The sequence below is a fragment of the Cydia splendana genome, chromosome 4 (genome assembly GCF_910591565.1).
Source record: "Cydia splendana chromosome 4, ilCydSple1.2, whole genome shotgun sequence".
NCBI lineage: Eukaryota > Metazoa > Arthropoda > Insecta > Lepidoptera > Tortricidae > Cydia > Cydia splendana.
Genome location: NC_085963.1, coordinates 16,141,155 through 16,163,054, shown reverse-complemented (window position 1 = coordinate 16,163,054; position 21,900 = coordinate 16,141,155). Strand labels below are relative to the sequence as shown.

The 21,900-nt window shown below is 38.1% G+C and overlaps 1 protein-coding gene and 1 long non-coding RNA gene across 6 annotated transcripts in view; one reads left to right on the top strand and one right to left on the bottom strand.

The window, feature by feature from the left end:
* LOC134790059 (uncharacterized) overlaps positions 1-21,900 on the bottom strand; it is a 509,644-nt gene that overhangs the window by 391,142 nt on the left and 96,602 nt on the right. The window lies entirely within an intron of this gene.
* The window catches only part of LOC134790032 (phosphatidate phosphatase LPIN3), a 41,329-nt gene that overhangs the window by 910 nt on the left and 18,519 nt on the right, over positions 1-21,900 (top strand). For 2 of the 5 annotated variants that reach the window (XR_010144149.1, XM_063760783.1), the window contains exons 1-3: positions 5,455-5,664; positions 13,845-14,188; positions 21,583-21,815. Coding sequence is in view for 4 of the 5 variants with exons in the window: in XM_063760783.1 (XP_063616853.1) it covers positions 14,000-14,188; positions 21,583-21,815 (422 nt within the window). In the remaining variant the exon portion in view is untranslated. Of the gene's footprint in view, positions 1-5,451; positions 5,665-13,844; positions 14,189-21,582; positions 21,816-21,900 lie in introns of those variants that run through there. The other 3 variants (XM_063760781.1, XM_063760784.1, XM_063760782.1) reach the window with 3 other exon arrangements.

Sequence of the window (21,900 nt, the reverse complement as noted above, 5' to 3'; positions counted from 1 at the left end):
GATAGGGTACTCCCGTTGGCCTAGAACTATGAAATTTGGCAAGTAATTTCATCTTACACTACAAATACAGGGAAAAATACAAAAACTATAAGAAAAAAAATTAGTTATATTTGTGCACCTGGACAGTTTTTTTGAAAGAATTTACTGATGGTGTACTAACAACAGTTTTACTGAAAAAATATTTTGATTATGTGATACCTGATGCTGTTTATCAAATACTGACGTTATTGCCATTATATTGTTTAGAAAAAGTAACAAGAGATAATTTTGTGTAGGTGAATAGGCCACTGTGTTTTTCAGATAAAAGGATTTACGTAATTGACAACATTATTTAAGGGGCAGTCATCTCAATGGTCAGCTGGCTTACCTAGAAGCACAAACAAAAGAAAAATTTTATGCATAAAGCAATTGCAAAATAAGCATATTTTTTTACTGAAATAGACAACGCTTCGAGTTCTTGTGATAATGTTTGTCTAGATATATATAAGAATAGATGTGCAACAGAATTTGCTACATAGGTATTATCCTTCTTGAAGAGACAGTTAGAAATTATTGTACTGCCAATACTAAAGAACCTACCGCGAACAACTTCGTTCGTTCGTTTGTCTATTTGCCTCTCTATCTCTCGAATATGATAGAAAAGCAGATAACAAAATTTCTATTTTAAATTTTTCATGGTAGGTTCTCGAGGCGTCAGTTCGCCTGTAACTGTAACCTGAAATTGGCACGAAACATGTTCAAATTTATAAATAGAAAATATTAAAAAAGCTATTTTTCCGAGTAAAATAGAAATAATAAAAATTTAAAATACATGACCTCAAATTCTTCTGTGTTATCTTTAAAAAATATTTTTTAAGTAAGATTCTTTAGTCCTATTGTGACATTAGTAGGTAACACTATTTACTTAGATATATTTTAATTAGTTACACTAACCTATGTTTTTTTACATGTATCGCTAATCCCCTTAACTATTGAATCATAACATAACATTAGGTAGGTACCTATCAATATTTTCAAAAACATGTTTTGCTTTTCCGCATTCGATGGCGTGACACGAGCGATTTCATAAGTATGCGCATATGTAGAACGTCACCACGGTGATAACGTTTGTTTATGCGCGAACGCAGCTGTCATTGCGCGTGTGAGAGTGTCAATCGCGATTTTAGATTCTAAAGCGATAGATATACGCCATTAAAAATAAGTACTTTCAGCGCGTGTCAAAGATAGACTCGCGGTTTTGCATTTTAAAGGGGTAGATATAAAGTTGAATATGGGTCACCGATGGTAAATTCAGTGCGTAAGAGTATCCAACGCAGTTTTGGTTTCTAAGGCTCTAGGTATACAGTCGAATATAGGTCGTTGATTGTAAATTATTTTCATGACGGAGGGAGTCAAGTGGCCTTGTAATTCGCAAAAATAATACGCAACACGTACGGCGCCATTGCTTGTTAACCCACTACGTCACGACACACCCATTTGCTAGACAAATAAGGTGGCTGTAGTTTGAGACTATAGTAGTGTAGTGCACAACACGTTGCAAACATAGTAAACATAAACACATTGATTGATCTGTTGTTCTCGCGGAGTAAACAAATGACTCACATCATGGAGAGTTAAGAAGGTATGTTGACAGTTTAAAACACTGGAGTTAGTCAATTCATTTTATGTATTGACCTAGAAACTGTCGGTGAGTTTTTTAGAGAAACCGAATGAAAACAATTCCATGAATGATTCATTTGTTGCTTTTCAACAAACAATATTTACTGAACTGATTTAGTTACTGCGCATTGACTATTGAAATGGCAGGATTTATTTAATCAGATAATACCAAATCCGTGGTTTCCATTTGGGTGGCGGTATTCGTCCGTCCAGCTGAGATTATAAGATAACAGATACCATACTCCTTACTTTAATCCTCTGAAAACAGAGAGACAATACGAAATTGACGTTTATTTTAAGAATCATTCATCCGGCTCGAAGGACCACTGATAAATCTAAAAAATTATGTTGATGTAGTTCTGCTGTTCATTTGGTAGCTAATACTGCGAATAGTCATAACATATTAGGGATTTGGTGCCTGAAAAGTCTTTAAAATCTCGACGGCTTTGGTTAGGTACTTAAACAATTTTGAAAGAAAACTGTAAATGTTTAAGGAGTTTCGTACCCGAAGGTTGTCAAACGCAATACTATTACTAAGTCTGCGAGTCGTAGGTATTGTTTAGTGATGAAGGAAGCAATATCAAGTAGGTACATAGGTACATATCAACGTCGCTTCACTCCAGTTTTCCGGAAGCCGATTCCTTCCTGATCCTTGGCCGATTGTTCTGTGTTCAACGAGCAGCACCTTAATTCTAATCCGAATTTATCGGATACGTCTATAAATAAATATGTATGTATAATGCCAACTTGACTCGAATACAAATTCGCAAACTTTACCCAATGCCGCAAATTTTCCGGTTTACATATAAATTGACCTTGAAAGGTAATGTAAACATCTAAGACTATAAGTTAGAATCTTAGAAAGATAGTATAATGGGTCTATCAATTATGTAAACAGATATACGACCCTTTAATATCTACAGATACAAAAGTTTGACTATTATACATATCTAATGTAGAGTTCAGTAGGTAAACCATACAAAGGCCCATCAACCACATCATACCATTACTTTTCCCATATTTGGGACAAAACGTAACTTTCGCAATGACGACGAGTCTTACGAGAGCCGCATGGATCACGCCACATAGCGCCACGATCGTCGACTCATCGTACGATTTCGTTGCCATTTACCGCAGGCGCGAGCGAGTCATTCTATCACACTATCAAAACGATGGAAGAGACGCTGGAATTCGAATAACCTTACGGCATTCTTGAACATTTCGATTAGTGGTGGGCTCGCCTGTCGCGCCATTTGCTCGCTGGCCAATCCACAATCACGCGTAATTTGATCTCCTTGAGTTTCCAATTTGGCTGACAAAGAACGCATGATATAGCTGATTAAACGATTAATAGTAAAGTTTACATTACGAGGTCGTATGTAAAACGGAATTAGATAAATATACACAAGCACATTGACACTATTTTTTGTTGCGAAATCAAGGATTTTTGCACGACCGTGAAGAATTTAGCTCTAAATTCTAAACGCCGCTGAAGTCGATAAGTAAGTAATAAAATATAAACTGATGCCTTAACGATACAAATACAAATATTCTTTATTGCTCACCAATATGAAAAAGAATATGACATACAAATTACTTAAGCACATGACTTAAAGTCTTAAACTATGTTGTAGTAGACAACAGGCGGTCAGGCGGATGGATGATTACGATTTTTGCTCTATTACATGGTCTAATAAAACATGGTCTTCTATTCCCAGAGTGACACGGGCCTACGTCACAATAACATTGCCACTTTATTTCAACATAACATGTTACATGGGTACATTATACCTATGGTTAATAAGTTAAAATATTTCTTTATAATTTTCATTTATATGTATTTTATCTTAAATTTTACAATAACACGTCATTTTTAATTATTCGTTAGCAATATCTTCCGATTCACGAAAGAAATTTCAGACGTTCGGGTAATTCTGTTTACATTACTGGCAACACAGGATAGCGCTGTCACATTTGACAATTCGGATCTAGATAACTTCCTGCCCTGACCGTCATCCTTGTCGAACGCGTGTTAATTGTTATTTCCTTCTCGCTCAGTGTCAGCAGTCGCAGTGTTTTCCAAACTTTTCACGTCGTAAGCTTGGTAATTAATGTGTAACTGTGAATTCGTTTTTCAAACGTTTGTCTTGTACAGATAAATAAAGTTTAATTTAATACATTAGATTTGTTTTATTTTACTATGTTTCTACATGAATAACTTAAAATGAATGCCGTTAAAATAATTTTCACCGTTGGTTAAAATTCTCCCACATTTTAAAGTTTGAGAACCTGTAAACAGCATGATGACGTAGGCCCGTGTCAGTTAGGTCATACGCGAATCTCGGAATAGAGTACCAGGCGGAGTATATTATTATACCATGCTCTATTATTTAAATTCAGGGTATTATATTCACAATATTTTGGTCACAATGGAGTATAAATGCCCTTACTGCCATCGTCATTATGCGCAACATAATTTCGCACAACTTTCTCCGCGCACATGTTTCCTGCCTACTTATATGTCGCTTTCATTTATATCCCTCATCTATTTTCATCATTATCATGAACTCGTTTCGCATCTCCTCGGTTGGTGGATATGATTATGTAATTATTCTGTGTAGAAAATTTGCAAACCATTATAGTGACATTATTGACCGTGAGGTCGCCTCAAGGAAAGGGGAGGACAAAAAAATGTGCTTACATAGTACAGTACTAACTAACCGATAACGAAGAACGTATGTACCTACTCGACTACTCGTACATACATTATATTCTATGAACATACACTAAAATCACCTGGAGGGATCGCCCCGGTGATTATAATGGATAAATTAAGTCTTATTCTTTATTATTTATTCATAGAGACACAAGTATAAGTTTACAGCTTTGCTATCTAGATGACTTATGACTCTTATTAGATCCCCCAGGCTATATAACGACGCCATGTGTAGCACGATCCCATGGGTGATCTTCAGCAACATGTTAAACATGTGGGTAATATAGTGTAGGTAATACATTTTAGTAAAAGTCACCTGATTCCTCTTCATTTCTGGGGTACCTTACTGAAACTGAATATACTCGTAATTATCTGTTCACTAAAATCAGCAAGTGGTTCCGGCCTCAAATCCTGGTCGCAGGCTCCTCCTGTTTTGGTTTAGGGTCCGTCGTCGAGTAACTGTTTTTAAGACATTATTTGTTACCATCTTAGACACATCATCAATTGTTAAGTACTATACTCTGTATCTTTAGGTATTTAAATAAAAGTAAACAAACAATTTGTATATAACTTTTCGGGTAGTTATAACATTTATTGGTTAACCGACCAAATACAAAACCGCCTGGAACAATCACTGAACGACCTGACTTTAACCTACATTATTTGATCATGTAATGTTTGTCATGTAAGGAGCCATTTGAGGGTAAATTTTGTTTACTTTCATTTAAATACCTACCTAAAGATACAGAGTATAGACAGGCGTAGGGTAACCAATAACCATGCCTGTTATTTGTTTGAACGGATAATCTTGAACCAGTCGTCTTGGTCGGTTGATACATTAATAACCTATCTGCTAGCATATTGTGTGTATGTGAACGTGCTATCTACATCCGTCGGTCGACGTCACACGGGCTGCTATTCACAACACTCTTAGCCTTTGGTGAACCAGTCCACGTGTGATCTCCTATTACGCATATTTACCGCATCTGACGTTCAACTTATACTGCTCACGATCGCGGGAACATTTATTGTGAAGCACCTCGTTGTTCGGTCGTCAGTTGATTTTTTTCGCGGCCGGTGGCTCAGGCGGTTCGCAACTCGCGATTAACGTACATCAGTGTGTTGGTAGATTCGACGCGGTCACCACGCGTCGCAGTCCTGACTTAGTACCTTACCGGTGCAGTGCGCGAACTTAACAACGACAAAACACGTCGGGTTAAAGACAATACTGTTTGTGCCTTAGGAAGTTTACTGTGACATTGTTGACGACACGAAGTTATTTTTCTAAGGTACGTGGAAAAACATGTTTTCATTCAGTTGTAGTTTTAATCGGTTGTGATTAAGTATTGATGATTGAGCTATTGTTTATGTCGAAAGAAAATTAACTCATGGATGCATATATATTGACAATGAGACATTGAATGTGTTTATAAGTTGACTCCATGTTGACTATTTTATGTTTCGTGATGTTACATACAAATATTGTTCCCAAAACTAAACAAATAAGCATACAAATTAACAACCAGATTTTTCATCAGTGTCCTTAACTTCTGGAAAGAGCAGATCAGGCTTGTATAATTCAGTGTACCTACTTGCGTATAAACCAACTTAACCAACTTAAAAGAAAATACAACAAGTTGATTGTCTGTGAAAAGAAAAGAAAATATTTGTTCAAGGAAGACGTAACATGGCATTAAAGGAGTAATTACACTGTGCAATCAAGTTCGGTTTCCACGCAGGAAATTTGCAAGCGTTATCATCAGTCATGTTACCGTAAACCTTTGAACTGTAGGTATGATTCACTGCACGTATTGCTTACAATTTAATTGTCCTTTGTCTGATATATTGAGATCTTAAACTGCATCCTGCAATTCAATGGCTGGAGTGCATTCCCCAGCTGACAGAAACCTCAATATTAATACACGTTTGTTTGCGTTAGAGTACCTAACTCCTTTAGAAACATTCATGTATCTATAATTATATCATTTTGTTTGTCTTTCGCGTTTTGTGACGTTCTATTATATGCTAACAAACATCTTTAACATGAAAGGCCTGTGCACACCGGCTTGCATGTACGTGACTGCTAAAATGTTGGAGGTTGGAGCCGCACACGCACACGTCACACAAGCGGCGTGCCGTCTCTCATAAAGATCTGTATACTACAACGCCGCACGTGCACGTCACGCACACGCTGCCGGTGTGCACAGTCCTTAGTCGAGAACACACGCGATGTCCATAAATAATTTATCTAATAAACTCATGACTGACTACGGTTATAGTACATTGTAGGAGAGGACGGAAAACCGCTAAAAGATGGACGAGTGCGTTTGAGTCAAATAATACAAGTCCATCTTTAGCTTTTCCGGCCGAGGCATTACATAGTGCTTTTCACGACTACTGCGAGGAAATAAGAAAACATTTGCATAACTATAAGTACTAGCCCGCGATTTCTCTGGTAGCAAATTACTAACCACTGCCTGTGCTGTCTCTTGAATTTCGGTAGGCGTCAGCGTAAGAATATCATTATCTTCAATAGAAGAACTCATTTTTATAGCGAGCGTAGATAGTTACTTACGTGTTTCTTGTATTTTTTAGGCAAACACAATTTACACTATCCAATTCAGTAAGTATTTTCAGATCCCGCCTTTTTTACTTTTTCTATCACTTTTTTTTTAACAATTATGGCCTGGATATTTTTCTATCACTTTTTTTTTTAACAATTATGGCCTGGATGCGAGTCCTTTAAGCCAATTTCTATCACTTTTAAGAGGCGTTTTTCTTTTATTTGCTTCAAACCGACTCTAAACTTAGAAGCGTTTTTGCTAAAAAAAACCACAAACAGCTACAAAAGTAAAAAACGCCTTAAGCGTGAACTGAATGGAAAATTGTTAAAAAAAATGAACTCAATGGTTTTGACATTTCTTTTTTTTTAAAACAAGAAATTGGTCCTATAAATAACCTAATTTTATTTTTGAAGGAAAAAGTTGCGCCAAAAAAGACCTTTTATTGATTTTTATGTTTTAAATGATACTCATTGCTGTAGCGAACTGTCACCAATGACAGATGATGATAACAATGAAACATTGTAGTAGTGGTGGTTCAGGTGCTACAGCTATTGCCTACTTTCCAGTAGTGTCCGACCGAAGGTTCGGTTTCGGTTTCGGTTTCGGCCAGTTTCGGCCAAAAATTCATGTTTCGGCTGTAGTTTCGGTTTCGGCCAAAAAACGGCCGAACCTTTCGGCCGGGCCGAAACTTACGAAATGGTACTTCGGACAAAGACCAAAAGTTGGGGAATAAGTAGGACAACAATATTAATACATATCTACATACACTGATTCATGTATAGGTACAGAAATTAATTGGTTTATTATAAAACACAATTCCACTAATGAGAGCGCCACTGGACCGCGACGCAGTCTTAAGAGGCTGTCAATACCTATAACGCGCACACTGTCTAATTGTATCGGAGTGAATGAGATAGCACTGTCGCACGTAGCCGTTGGCCGAGTATCAGCTCGGCCTGAGTCGATCGATGTCTTTTTCGCTCTTATTTAGTCATTTTTAGGGTTCCGTACCCAAAGGGTAAAACGGGACCCTATTACTAAGACTTCGCTGTCCGTCCGTCCGTCCGTCCGTCCGTCCGTCCGTCCGTCCGTCCGTCCGTCCGTCCGTCCGTCCGTCTGTCACCAGGCTGTATCTCACGAACTGTGATAGCTAGACAGTTGAAATTTTCACAGATGATGTATTTCTGTTGCCGCTATAACAACAAATACTAAAAACAGAATAAAATAAAGATTTAAATGGGGCTCCCATACAACAAACGTGATTTTTGACCAAAGTTAAGCAACGTCGGGAGTGGTCAGTATTTGGATGGGTGACCGTTTTTTTTTTGCTTTTTTTTTGTTTTTTTTTTTTTGCATTATGGTACGGAACCCTTCGTGCGCGAGTCCGACTCGCACTTGCCCGGTTTTTCTATCTACCTCTAAGGGCAATTTTAAGCGAGGCTAAAGGCTACGCTCAACTAGGGCCGCAAAGTTGATTTTCTCAATAGTGAATATTTTGCGAAGCTGAACAGCTGACTATTGATTAAAACGAAGAAAAAACCCTTAAAAGTGTCCATAGTACAGTTTTTCATACGAATGCTCGACCTTAGCCTCACTTTTTACCTCAATTTACCATTGGTTTGTGTTCCATATGTCCTCTACTTCAGCTTAGCCTTTGGCCTCGCTGCGCCATGCTCGGCCTGCGGTCTCGCTTTTTAATACAATGGACATTGGTTGGAGTCTGTGCTTAACTACTTAAGTCTGAAGCACGGCTTTGACTTCGCATGAAAGTTCGCCTCACTGGGGCACTTCGGACTTTTAGGCCCAGGTGTAGATCGGTACCCAGCCTTGCGATATTGTTAACAAAAAATTTCGCGCTCGCTGCGCTCGCGTTTTTGGTTGGTTTTTTGGTTGACCATGTACCTACATGTTAGCTTGACTGGTGAATGAATAGAGTTAGACCAAGAAAATTCTGCAATGATTTTGATAGCATACGCAGTGCTACTAGTGCAAATGTTATTTATACGTCATAATTTCATAGAAGTTTTGACGTTTAAAGTAACACTTGCACTGCATGTGTTATCAAAATCGTTGCAGAATTATCTTGGTCTAACTCTAGTCGTTTTCTTTAAAAACTGCTTAAGTAACATCAATTTCAAGGACATTGGGTGTTGACAGCCCCATAATATGTGTGTAAAAGCGGTTTTATGACATTTTTTCAACGATTTTAACAAGTCTACAAAAGTTTCGGTTTCGGTTTCGGCCGAAACTAGAGCCAAAGCCGAAGATTCGGTTTCGGTTTCGGTTTCGGCAAAAAAACATGTTTCGGTCGGACACTACTTTCCAGCTTGGTTTTAGACCATCTATTGCCACATTTCCGAACAGTGGCGTGAAAAGTAAATACCTAGGGATTTAATATGAAGTTATATTTAAAGCGAAGTTGCAATGGTGCACCTTCTCATATAACACTAGCGACCCGCCCCGGCTCCGCATGGGTTAACAAATTATACACCTAAACCTTCCCCAAGAATCACTCTATTGATAGGTGAAAACCGCATGAAAATCCGTTCAGTAGTTTTTGAGTTTATCGCGAACAAACACAAACAGACAGACGCGGCGGGGGACTTTGTTTTATAACGTGTAGTGATAGCATTTCCATGCAGGTGTTGTTTCCAACTGGCTTTATTGTGTCACATTCTTATTGCAAGCATCGATGGAAATGGAACATATTTCATTGATGAACGTCACTTAATTATTGCGGAATATATGTTAAATATGTGGAAAAACTATGTACATTATGTGTTTTCCTCACCTGCATGACCTATGGCTTAGTTGTTGTCAATAGCTAGGGCACAGTAGAGGGTACTGAATACAGTAACCTATCTCGGAGCATTTAGGGATTTCCATTGGGTCCAACGTTCAAATTCGAACGCAGTCACAGAATAAATAATACGCAACTAATTGTACGTAGGTATACCTACTGCTCGTGCCTAATACTAATCCGGGTTAATCCAGTTAACTCTGCCCGTGTAGCAGTGTACGTTCGTGTGTACCGTCTACAATAGACTACTCTATACAGGGTGATTTTGTTATGTCTGATCAATGATCATGCTCTGAGGGATGAACCTTAAAATCGTTAAAAAAAAATCTGCTGTTCCATAGAAATTATTGGCACATGTTTCTCCAAAATATGTATGAGACAGCAGTTTTCTTTTTGGTTTTCGGGGATGGCCCATAGTATAAGTTGTTAACCTATTCACCCCTCGGATGGTCAGACATAACAAAGCTGCTCTGTATATAAAAGGGCACTGCGGCGAGGGTCGTAGTTCGTAGTTAACTTCTCAAAGGTCACTTGATAGGCTCACGTGTAATCTGCATATGTTATCTCCACGTGAAGATCGATCTTTGCGGTTAAGACAAACGTGCCAATATAAGGTTTCAGAATCACGTATCGTATCGTTTCTCGGGAACGCAGTGTAATGCCATATGAACTTGGAACCAGATCTTGTTTACACGGTCGAACAGCTCCCGACCTGTGTTAAAACGAAGTAGGTAACAATTAGAGTAATCGAGTATGTTTAGGTCAATGATCAGCTAGGTGTATATGTGTACAAAGTAGGTTACTTTTAAATAAATAATATCCAAAAAATAACTTGGTTCTGATTTAACCAAACTGGAAAAAGATATACCTAGGTAACTGTAATGTATGGCATTACCTACGTGGACTATCACTATTATCACTTCTTGGCCACCCACGAGGCGAAATATTTTTACGTCAATTACCTATATGATATGAACATTTTATTTAAATTAACAATAATAAAGACAAAACTTCTTGGTCCTATATATATTCTTGGCTGGAATTCAATATGAATTCAATACTTTGATAATATATATATATATATACAGGGTGAAATTTAAATCACTGGCCATATTCATTCCAGGCACTAGGTTACACTTAAGGAATCTATTTAGCGAAAAAAAAGAGTACATTTTTTTTTAATTTTCATTTTTCAATTTTTAAATACTTTCCACGAGTCGTGGTCACCCTATTACCACAAATGTAAACAAACCTAATAGTAGGTTTTAACAACAACATCAGCAAAACCCTTATCTGACCTTCACTAAACCTTATAATCGTTGCAATAGGGTCCACCTAGTTAGTGTTGGCGATGGTAGGCAGGTTTATCAATTTCGAGGGTAGTCTAAACCATTCCGCGCTAGCGGTAAACATAACGGTTAGCATAAATGATTAGTCACTCGTCACTCGCCAACCTTAAAATAATAAACGCGCGCGTACTAAGGTTTAAAAAAATGTTTTCGAACCGGGAATATTAGGAAATGGTACGGTGTTATTTATTAAGTGGTGAGTGTTTACGTGGTGCACAAAGATTATACGAAATGGAATCAGTTCCACGCCTTCGCAGACAAGGATTGAATCCAAGAGTACCATCTCGTGGGACTTTCGTTAATTGCGTCGACTTTTAATCAAATGTAAGTACATAAGATGATTCAATTTTTTAAATACGCCTGAATGCAAAGATTCCTGACCTAGTTTTTACTCATTGTTTTTAAGCCACGGACGTTTTGTTAATAATCATTAGTCAGAAATAATATTTTAGATTAAAAATGGGTTGCCTTTGTTTGCATTTTGACGGCTCTAAGCCCGTTAAAGTATGAAGGAAAAATTAGCAACTTATGTAGGTAAGCGTCTTATCTCGCTGCAATAGGGTTCATAATTGGTGACGCTATTGCAAACAGCGGGAGGGGCGGGGTGTCAATGACCTTAACTGATAAGAGAGAAGCGGGTGTAGTGGGTAGTTGTCGGTTCACCATAACGTACGAGGTTTTTAGGACAACTTGATGATGAGTTATTTCGAAAAAAATGTACTGAGCGGTATTAAAAGAAAAAACACGTGTTTAATATTTTTTCGAGTTCTTTCGGGTGTTTCAATTTGGCCAGTGAATTAAATTTCACCCTGTATATATATATATATGAATGTAATATACGTACTTAACTATTTAATCTGACATCGTTTTCATGTAGGTTTTTCACCCAATTCATGTAGGTAGATTGAATGAATATTCAATTAGCTTCACTGAACGAGGCTCCGTAGTTCTGTTTTGTGTTTGTCTCGAGCCGGCTGTTGTGATAACGTCTGCCAACTACTGACAAAGAGAGACCGCGTTAGTAAACAAAAACACCTATCTACCTAATACGGTCCTACGTCCGTTTTTATGTCATTCGTTAAATAGATAGTAAGAAGACTTAATTTCCTGTTACAATTGACCACAGAACAATGAATATAGGTCAACACTTATCATAAAATGTTTGAACTTTTCATAGCATTTATACTTCGGTTGACGTTCATATTGTTGAAACAATTCGCGTTAGATGTAAATACTTTTGGCGGAGATGGCAACTTCTTTGATTTGGTCTATATTTGTCTATAATAATTATCACTAAATTCGCTCGGTTTTCCACGTATCCATTGAACATGGTGTCGGTGCCCTTGGAGCTAATATTAGGTACGGGTACGACTTCTGGCAGACGCTGCCACTCAAATTTGACGCATCCCTCCGTGAAAGCTGGACATCTGCCACTTTTCCCTATAGGTAGGTATGATGATCTAAAATTTCGAAGGTCCACACTTTCCCCAAATACTCATATGTAACTTTTTTGTGTAATTTCGTCTAATACATATGATCAGAACCTGAATATAACTTTTCTAAGTTGTTGTAACATAGTGTCTCAATTTAGTATTACCGAATTGACTTACGAAATAGTATCGTACGATACATTCAGTATTGATTGATACGTATGATGAAGTGTGCTTCACAAAAGCAGTTAAACGTACCGCTTGTTTATTGCTCAAACCTGTATGTCGTAAGGTGGATAACATCTCGAAAGATTATGTCACATAGTAGCTATCTATCTAATTTAGTCGTGTTTGTCTAAACACAGATTTTACTAAGCATACACTCATATATTGTATGTTCATGCATGACTCATATAAGGAGATTAGTGGCGTGTAACCGTTTTTACTAAGCGGATTACTAGTAAGTGGCTGTATTGTGTCGGGGGCAGAGTCCCCGAGTGGCCATCACGCACGTTGACGCCGCATGTTTTCCACGATCGCTCCAATGTCACCGGTACTCGCTTCTGGCCGGAAGATATAGAGTGCCGAAAGTTATAATTAAATCAAGCTTCATTCAAACATTAGAAATGTTTCAATTTCCAGAAACTACTACATTGGAATTTTACGACCATGACGTACGCATACTAGTGTGGTTAGTGCCATGACCAAACCACTGATGTTTTACACAAACCATTTTAATATAGGTAGCTATCTGGACTGTGCAACATTGAGTAACATCCTGCGGTGCCTGGCAGTGCATCGACCCACTATTTCAAGTGATATTTACTTTGCAACAGAACGTTTCAGAAGCCATGAGCAAACTGTTTATAATTTCAATTAATTTTAGAATTGGAGTGTGGTAACGCACTGCTGCCATTAATTATAACTTTTAATTAGTTCTTTGTAACTTCTCAAAATATTGATGCTACTATACAAACTCTTATCCTACCAAGTAACAATAAAATTATTGCTGATCCTTATCGATTATGTGACTTAATTATGTATACACTTTAACGATTCCTCTTATCAAGTTTAATATAAAGTGTGTCATTTAAGTATTTAACTCCGCCATTATCTCTCCTTTGTTCTATGTGTTTTTTAAACAAAACTATTGATAAACCCACAAACAAAGCGTTAAAGACTAATGTGTCTGCTTATGTTTCAATTTCTCTGTTGTTTTATTAATTATTATACTTGTGTATGTTATAGTTTATCACGAATAAATGCGATGATTCTGATTCTGCTTACAAAGTAGTCTTGGATTCATGTGTTCGTCTTTTGTTTCAGGAACCGAAACAGTAGTTCGAAGACCTCAAGTGACACAATGGGGTAAGCCGTGCGAAACGGCGGGTTATTGGACTGATTGTTTGGGACATAAGTGTTAGTGTATATAGATAGCACGAGATTCTTTAATATAGGAGTGTTAGAAACAAATTGTCAAGATGTATTCTATGAACTATATTGGGAAGTTCATAGCGAACTTTAGGGAGTTTTACAACGAGATTAACGGGGCGACGCTGACCGGTGCCATAGACGTGGTGGTGGTGGAGCAGCCTGATGGCAGCTTCACGTGCTCGCCCTTCCACGTGCGCTTCGGCAAGCTGGGGGTGCTGCGCTCCAGGTTCAAAGTGGTAAGTACTAACAGGGACACTTGACTGACCATTGGTGTAATAAGGTGTATCTACAAAATTTGTATCCATTTAATGCATGGTCACTGTGTCGACTATCGTACTATCAAAATATTTAACCAAATATCCTCAATATTCGGCTAGTTTCCTTATCAATTAGGGCGGATTTAGGGGGGGGGGGGGCGCACAGGGGCACGTGCCCCCCCCCAGGCGGTTGTGGACTTTCCATCGCAGTACACACTTATGGGCAAATCGAATTATCAGCGTTGTAACAATATATGAATAAAATAACAGAAAGAACATGAGCGAAACTCTTGCCCTTTCTAAGGGCTTAACGCGAACACCAAAATCCGTAAATTTCGAGCAAATATCTCTGTCACTCAAATTACGGCTTAATTGGAGTAAAAGAGAAAGATCTCATTTATTGGACGAGCGCAGTTAAGTGACAGCTCGCGTGTCTTTGTTTGTAAATAAACAAAGCCAAGGCGTCTGTTGCGAACGCAACCTTTATTTGTATAATACAGTAACTAAACGCAGCCGTCGGGCTCGGCTAGTATTTGGAAGCTTTTTCTAAAGCACCAATAGGAGCGCTCCACATATTATGTATCGCGGCCAATTAGAGGCACCCAAATCTTAACCACTATTTTCGGACATTCAAATTATGCAAATCACTCTTTCATCAGCCTCCATACGATTACCACACCACTTTTACATTTAACCGTTTAGTCAAGGAACCCTTGTAAAACCAGTACCTATTGAAATTATAATAGTTTACTTCAAATCGAAGCTTTTATTTGAGTCGTCGAGATCCTGACCTGCACGGCGGCTACATATGGTCCTTCGAAGCCTTCAAGACAAGGGAAGATTTGACCAACAACGGGTTCTTCGTGGAAGTGGACTTTGACCATACTTCGAAATCGTCTTCGTTGTCTTCAGTTTCTTCGGCTTAGGAAGAACACGCAACGGACGTCGAAAGCAAGGGGTCCCAGCGTCTACCGGCATAAGGGAGGCGTTCGTTGGACATCCACCACATCGAGGACTTCAGTTCCAGTACATCGCATCACCTGAATACGTAGGACTAGACAGACAGAAGACGAAGTGGCACACCTCAACGGACCAGCTGCAAGTTGGGACTATGGTCTTAGTCAAGGACCGCGCACTTCCTCCTCTCCTGTGGCTGCTGGGACGCGTCACGAAGCTGTACCCGGGCACGGACAACGTCAACAGAGTCGCCGACATACGCACGAAGAAAGGAGTCATCCGTAGGGCGTATAACAACTTGTGCCCCCTCCCTATTACTTAGTTAATTCTACAACTTCCATTTTTTTTATTGTCTTTTTTTTGTTGAGTCTCTCAACGCCCGGGAGTATGTTGCGAACGCAACCTTTATTTGTATAATACAGTAACTAAACGCAGCCGTCGGGCTCGGCTAGTATTTGGAAGCTTTTTCTAAAGCACCAATAGGAGCGCTCCACATATTATGTATCGCGGCCAATTAGAGGCACCCAAATCTTAACCACTATTTTCGGACATTCAAATTATGCAAATCACTCTTTCATCAGCCTCCATACGATTACCACACCACTTTTACATTTAACCGTTTAGTCAAGGAACCCTTGTAAAACCAGTACCTATTGAAATTATAATAGTTTACTTCAAATCGAAGCTTTTATTTGAGTCGTCGAGATCCTGACCTGCACGGCGGCTACAGCGTCCTTCCTTTGGATGGAATTACTTACAAGACATCTGCAGCACACTTGTGCGCTTATTTATACCTGCTCATGGTACTCATCCTCAACATTTGGTTCTAGTTGATAACAATCGTAGGAGCCGTACTGTACGTTTGACGTTGTTTCCTCAAAATATTGAAGCGAAAAATTAAAGTGATTTCATCGAGTAACAAGTTATATTACATATTACCTACTGTATCTATACACATAATGAGTGATAAAGGCAGGAAAAGACAAAAGAGCATAAGTACGTTTTTCTCTACAAAAAAAACAAAAAACCGGCGATGCAGATGCAGATAAAGGGAAAGGGGTTGAATTTGGTGGTGTCTCATGTATATCAACGCTTGCGGCAACTACACCAATGCCAACAAATCCATCGGCAGCATCAGCCTCCAGTAGTTACGTGTGTATTTCCATATTTTGTGTAGCGCTATTAGAACACGTCATACACAACAGAAGAATAGAATAAATAGAACAAATTAAATTATTTCCAGCCTGGGGCACTGGAGGCCTTGGTCACTTTTTCTTAGTACAGTGAAACCTGGTTAATTGACACCTGGATAAATGGAAAACCTCAATAATTGCAACCAAAAGTCCGGTCCCGGTCCCTTGAGACCAAAAGGCCTCTATAATTGAAATTTTGGAACCTCTATAATTGCAATTTAGATTTTAGAGCTTTTCGTAATTTTGCCTCTGTAATTGACCACGTCGCAACTAAGACCTCTATAATTGACACTGTGCTAAAAAAATCCGTTATTTTTGCTCTCCTTTTTACCTCTATTATTGAAACGAGTCTTACTTATTACCTCTGTAATTGAAATAATGTAGTTGTAGACAACAGAAACAACATTTTAATAGCAACGATCATTTTATTTATATCTTCATCCAGAATTCAATTTATTTATTGGGTATCTATCACAGCCTGTAGTAGGTGAAATATTTTTTATTAAACCAAAAACAAAGTATGCTTTTTACATTCTAATAAAACTTTCTTCTACAATTCAAGGGAATTTTTTAAACCCAAATGATTAATAAGAAAATAAAGTAGTAATTAATGTAGTGTAAAAGTGCAAGTATAGAAGCTATATATAGACCAGAAACCCAGAACGTAAGCGTGTAAATCTACTTTCAATGGTTATTTGCACCTCCATAAAAGAAATTTGTCAGAACGCAACCTCTATTAATGAAAACCTCTATAATTGACACAACGATTTTTTGAACCTCGTTAATTGACAGGACCTGCTTAAATGAAAAACCTGGTTAATTGACAAAAAATGGCCGGTCCCTTGAGATTGCAATTATCCAGGTTCCACTGTATATGACATTTATTTCAGTTTAGAACACGTCATGTTTATATTTTTGCCAATTATGTAAACAAACCAATTTGCCTTATTTCTCCAAAATTATGGACTAATTAGGTATTTATTAAGGGGCTAGGTATGGTACCTGCGGTTTCATCGATTTTTGACAAGTTTTGAATCGAATCTCCTACATTTGCACTACAGATAGATTTATACATGACAAACGGCAATCGGTTCTTCAATCTTTTATCTCCATTAATAAAAGAAATCTTATATCTCCATTCTTGCCTAACCGATTTTGAAAAAAATTAATATAACTTATTTTTTATGATTTTTTAAAACATTGTCTAAAAAAACACTTTTTTCGTAACTAGATTGCTGTGATGGATTACCTTACATATGCATACTCTATCATGACAAACGGCAATCGGTTCTTCAATCTTTTATCTCCATTAATAAAAGAAATCTTATATCTCCATTCTTGCCTAACCGATTTTGAAAAAAATTAATATAACTTATTTTTTATGATTTTTTAAAACATTGTCTAAAAAAACACTTTTTTCGTAACTAGATTGCTGTGATGGATTACCTTACATATGCATACTTACCTTACATGCCTATATGAAATCTACATATTTGGGTTCGTATTCGACGTCTCGAAAAACGTGTCTAGGATTTTAATTTTGAACTAATTAACACAAAGGATATGACCAGAAAACCAGTTTTTTGGCCTAAAATTGTTCAACTTCGATACCAAGTATCTTTGATAAAAAATATATTTCTTCCTCTCCGTCTTTTCAGACTTAATGTACCTACGGAACCCTTGGAACGCGAGTCCGACTCGCACTTGGCCGGTTTTTTTAACAGTTATTGTTGATTATTTTTGCCCCTCTACTGCCCCATGTGCCCCTCCCAGAAAAAAATCCTGGATCCGCCCTTGGAGCCAACCCCTTCGCATCAAAGCCAAAATGATTTGCTTCTATAAGATTTGTACAGCTTGGCAAAAAAGAGTAGAAATTAAAAAGTTTCAACACTGTAGTGTCGTCCCGTTTTCTTATATAATTGGTTTGAAAGGGACGACACTACAGTGTTGCCACTTTTTAATTTACTCTTTTTTGCCAAGCTGTAAGGCGAGGAAATAGACATCAAAATATGTATTTTGCTTTGATGTCACTAGATGCCGTAGCCACCTTGATGTAAAAGAAGGAATATAATTATCGAAGTTACTTGTTTACTTGTTTTCACGTACTTATTAATTTTATTCCAAAATGGGTGTATTTAAACAAAAATTCAACCTTTAAAAAACTAGCCTATTCTTAAACCACTATTTAACTTGACAAATTCCAGTTAGCTAATAAGGTATGTTGGTTACTGAAATAGCAAATAAAAATGGTAGAGTGGGCCGAGCTGTGTAAACAGCTTGTATATTTCAATTTGAGCAAGTGCCCATTAGTAGGTTAGTAGTAACTTTAAAAATACCAATTGTGTGGGTTTATCTTTGAACTATAACCCACTAAAGGGCTATCATTCCACCCACTCGTAATACAAGATGAGAAACGCCACGTAGGTTTCTTATTCTACAATTTTATGCCATGAAGGACTGGCGTTGGGCAAGATATAGCATGCATAATAACTAATAGCGGTTTTGTAAGGTTTTTGTTTAATTTACCCGGCATTAGATATACGTCACATACAGTCACATACGAGTATATTATCATCATCGAACGTTATACGTATAATCGGAAGAGTAATTAAACTGATAACAAATTTATTTTATTATTATAAAGAGTGATCCGATATATGACGTCAAAGAACGCGTTAATGAGTATAAATCACGTTTGTTAGTCCGGTATGTCGCCGGGCAATCGGCAACATGACTAAATAGGGAAACGTTCTCACCGGTAACGATATAATGATAGAAAACTATGTCGTTCGTAACTAGCTATAGAATACAGCCAATCATGCAGCTATAAGTGTACCATTTTGCTTCTACTGTATTGCCTATTACGAGTATGTACTGTGGCCCTAGTGAACAAGCGTACAAGTCTCAGGCAGCGCAGTTGTAAAAGGGCCTAAGTTCCACGTAACACTTATGCCCTTTTACACCTAAGCTGCGCGTGACTTGTACCCTTTTTCACTAGGGCCACAGTATTGTATTTTGATGGTGGAGAGATCAGGATGCACTCTATTAAACAAATCTAATTTTACGCTTACGGACGTCGTACACGTCTAACCAATATAAAGTACTTGATAAATACCTAATGATCAGGCAACGTCGCCTTTCAAAACATGTACATATTTCACTCGCTGATATGATAATATCTCTGGATGTGAAATAGTCACATGGTCCTTCGAACCGGATAAATAAACAGTAGGTAAGTAGGTACACACGATTCAAGTCCAAAGTTTACGGCGCGAAGTTGGCACAGGATAAGCGGATTCCACGGATTCATTGTATAATATCTGTGGCGATACCAAGATATGATAACGCGGCAGCGGCACCATAGATATTTAGGTACTATTGTCACTGTTGTATTGATACGACTATAATTATTGTTATCATAGGAATATTTTTATATTATATATGATACTAAACCTATTATGAGAAGTCTATAGTGTCTAGATTGGTTGGCAACTTGGCATAATCTCTATGAACAAATATTTTATAATTTACTCGTACGAAATTGCTCTGTATGTCTGCTTGAATGTATAGTTAGCTAGTTCGTTAGTAGGAATTTTGCATTTTGTCGATAGTCACGCCTAATTAGATTTGCTCGTCGGGCAAGTCTCTGCATCGAGATCGAGACGTAGCATTAGGGACTCTGAATGCTAAACCGATTTAGTTCTAGATTCGTGCTCTTCACCAATTTGCCGCCCCGAATGTATTAAACGATTGATTGATCTGAATCAGCTCCGCGGTCATCACTTAGCTCGTCGAGTTGTAGTAGGTCACTCCACTCCATTTCATTTCTGTACCGCTGCGTTTTAGTATCGTCCATAAATTTACTTTTTATGCGAAACGTATCCTCAGCATTCAAAGGTTGCATACATTATAGATGTACCTAATGAATTTCCGTAAAAAACAATAGGAAATAACAATAACGGATAACGTGTCTTCTTAACCTTTTAGTAACGGTTGTGTCATTATTGTTAACATTTATCAACCCCACCTACACAACTGCAAAAGGTACTCCCCGGGGAATGTGACATTAATAAGTTCACATCACGGTTTTGCTGGGCTTAGTTCAGAAGGCTGTAAGGGAAATTGTTTGCATTTGCTTTACACTTTCTACGGCTATTTGGAGATATATAATGTAGCAGTACATACTTAGAACAAAATGTTTTAACCCGTCTGAACGAAACGATTGTCCCAATTGTTACGATAATAACTAAGTCAGGCTTACATTTTTAATTCTCTTGTTTCCAATCCAAATAGCGCCACCAAAAACGGTATCTTATTAAATTCAAATAAAACCTACTTTCGAACCGAGTCGTTCAGAATTGTACGTTATTCTTTTATTATAAGATATAGTCTCGAGTGAAGTTATTTTATTATTATGCGTCAACGGGAAGTCGGACTCTGTAAGTCTTTTCCGTCTGAAGTTAACTTCATTAAATTTTTGCAACGTGCAGTTTGCAATTGTATTTATACTTTTTTATTCTCAGAACAACGCCACATGCGACTCACGAGGAATTTTATCCGTCGTTTAACGCGGGAGGTCGCTGTTCGCACATTCACACGGAATGTGTAGTAAATTCTAGAACTAGAACTTTCTTATAGGAAATGAGAATTTCGCGCACACCACAAGTTTACAACGCGCTTGCGACCTGCGGCTACCGAATTAATCAGGTATTAAATATAGAATATAGAGTAGATATTAAAACTTACCTATGTGTTGTGTCTAGACGGTCATTATAAAAAAATGTAACGGCTAAATATAACGTGCCCATCATTAAAGCGAGCTCGGCAGGAAGATCTCAAGATGGTATAGGGTAATAGTTGCCAAAACGAAATGGGTAATCTTCTGAAGCTGAATCACTCTGAAGGTTGGAATAGCGCCAACCCTGAGATATTATTTCACCAAGAATGTGAAAAATATTGGCACAAATATCATTTTACATCCGGGCACCTGTTATTTCGTGGGAAGATTCAAAGTTTACAATGCGTGCTATTGAAGCATTAATAAAATCAGGAGAAAGATTTGATGTAGGTACTGTATATACATATACGCACGTAATAGTGTGTGTCTGTCTGCGCATCTAAAGATAACCTATGCTCTTTGATCTTGACCGACCCGTGCTGTCTCTTATCGTCTGATTGCTCGAGAATGAAATACATATCGCTAAATGACGTATGTTTATTCAGGTGGACTTGGAACTGAACGGTGAATCGTTGCCCATCCATATGAAATTGGGCGAGTCTGGGGAAGCTTTCTTTGTCGAGGAAGTAGGCGAGGACGAGGCCGGCTGGTCCGCGCACCTCGCAACCTCGCCCATCCCGGCCGCGCGCTTCGAGCAGCTGTACGAGCCCAGGCGCCGCAACTCGCTCTCCGCCGTCGAGCCCGACCATGGACAGGCCTCCGATTACACCAAGCGCAGGTAAACTATTCACGCACACCATTGACGTAACCACAGTATAATAAAGAGTACCTACTAGCGTACGTAACGTTCATTCATATGCATC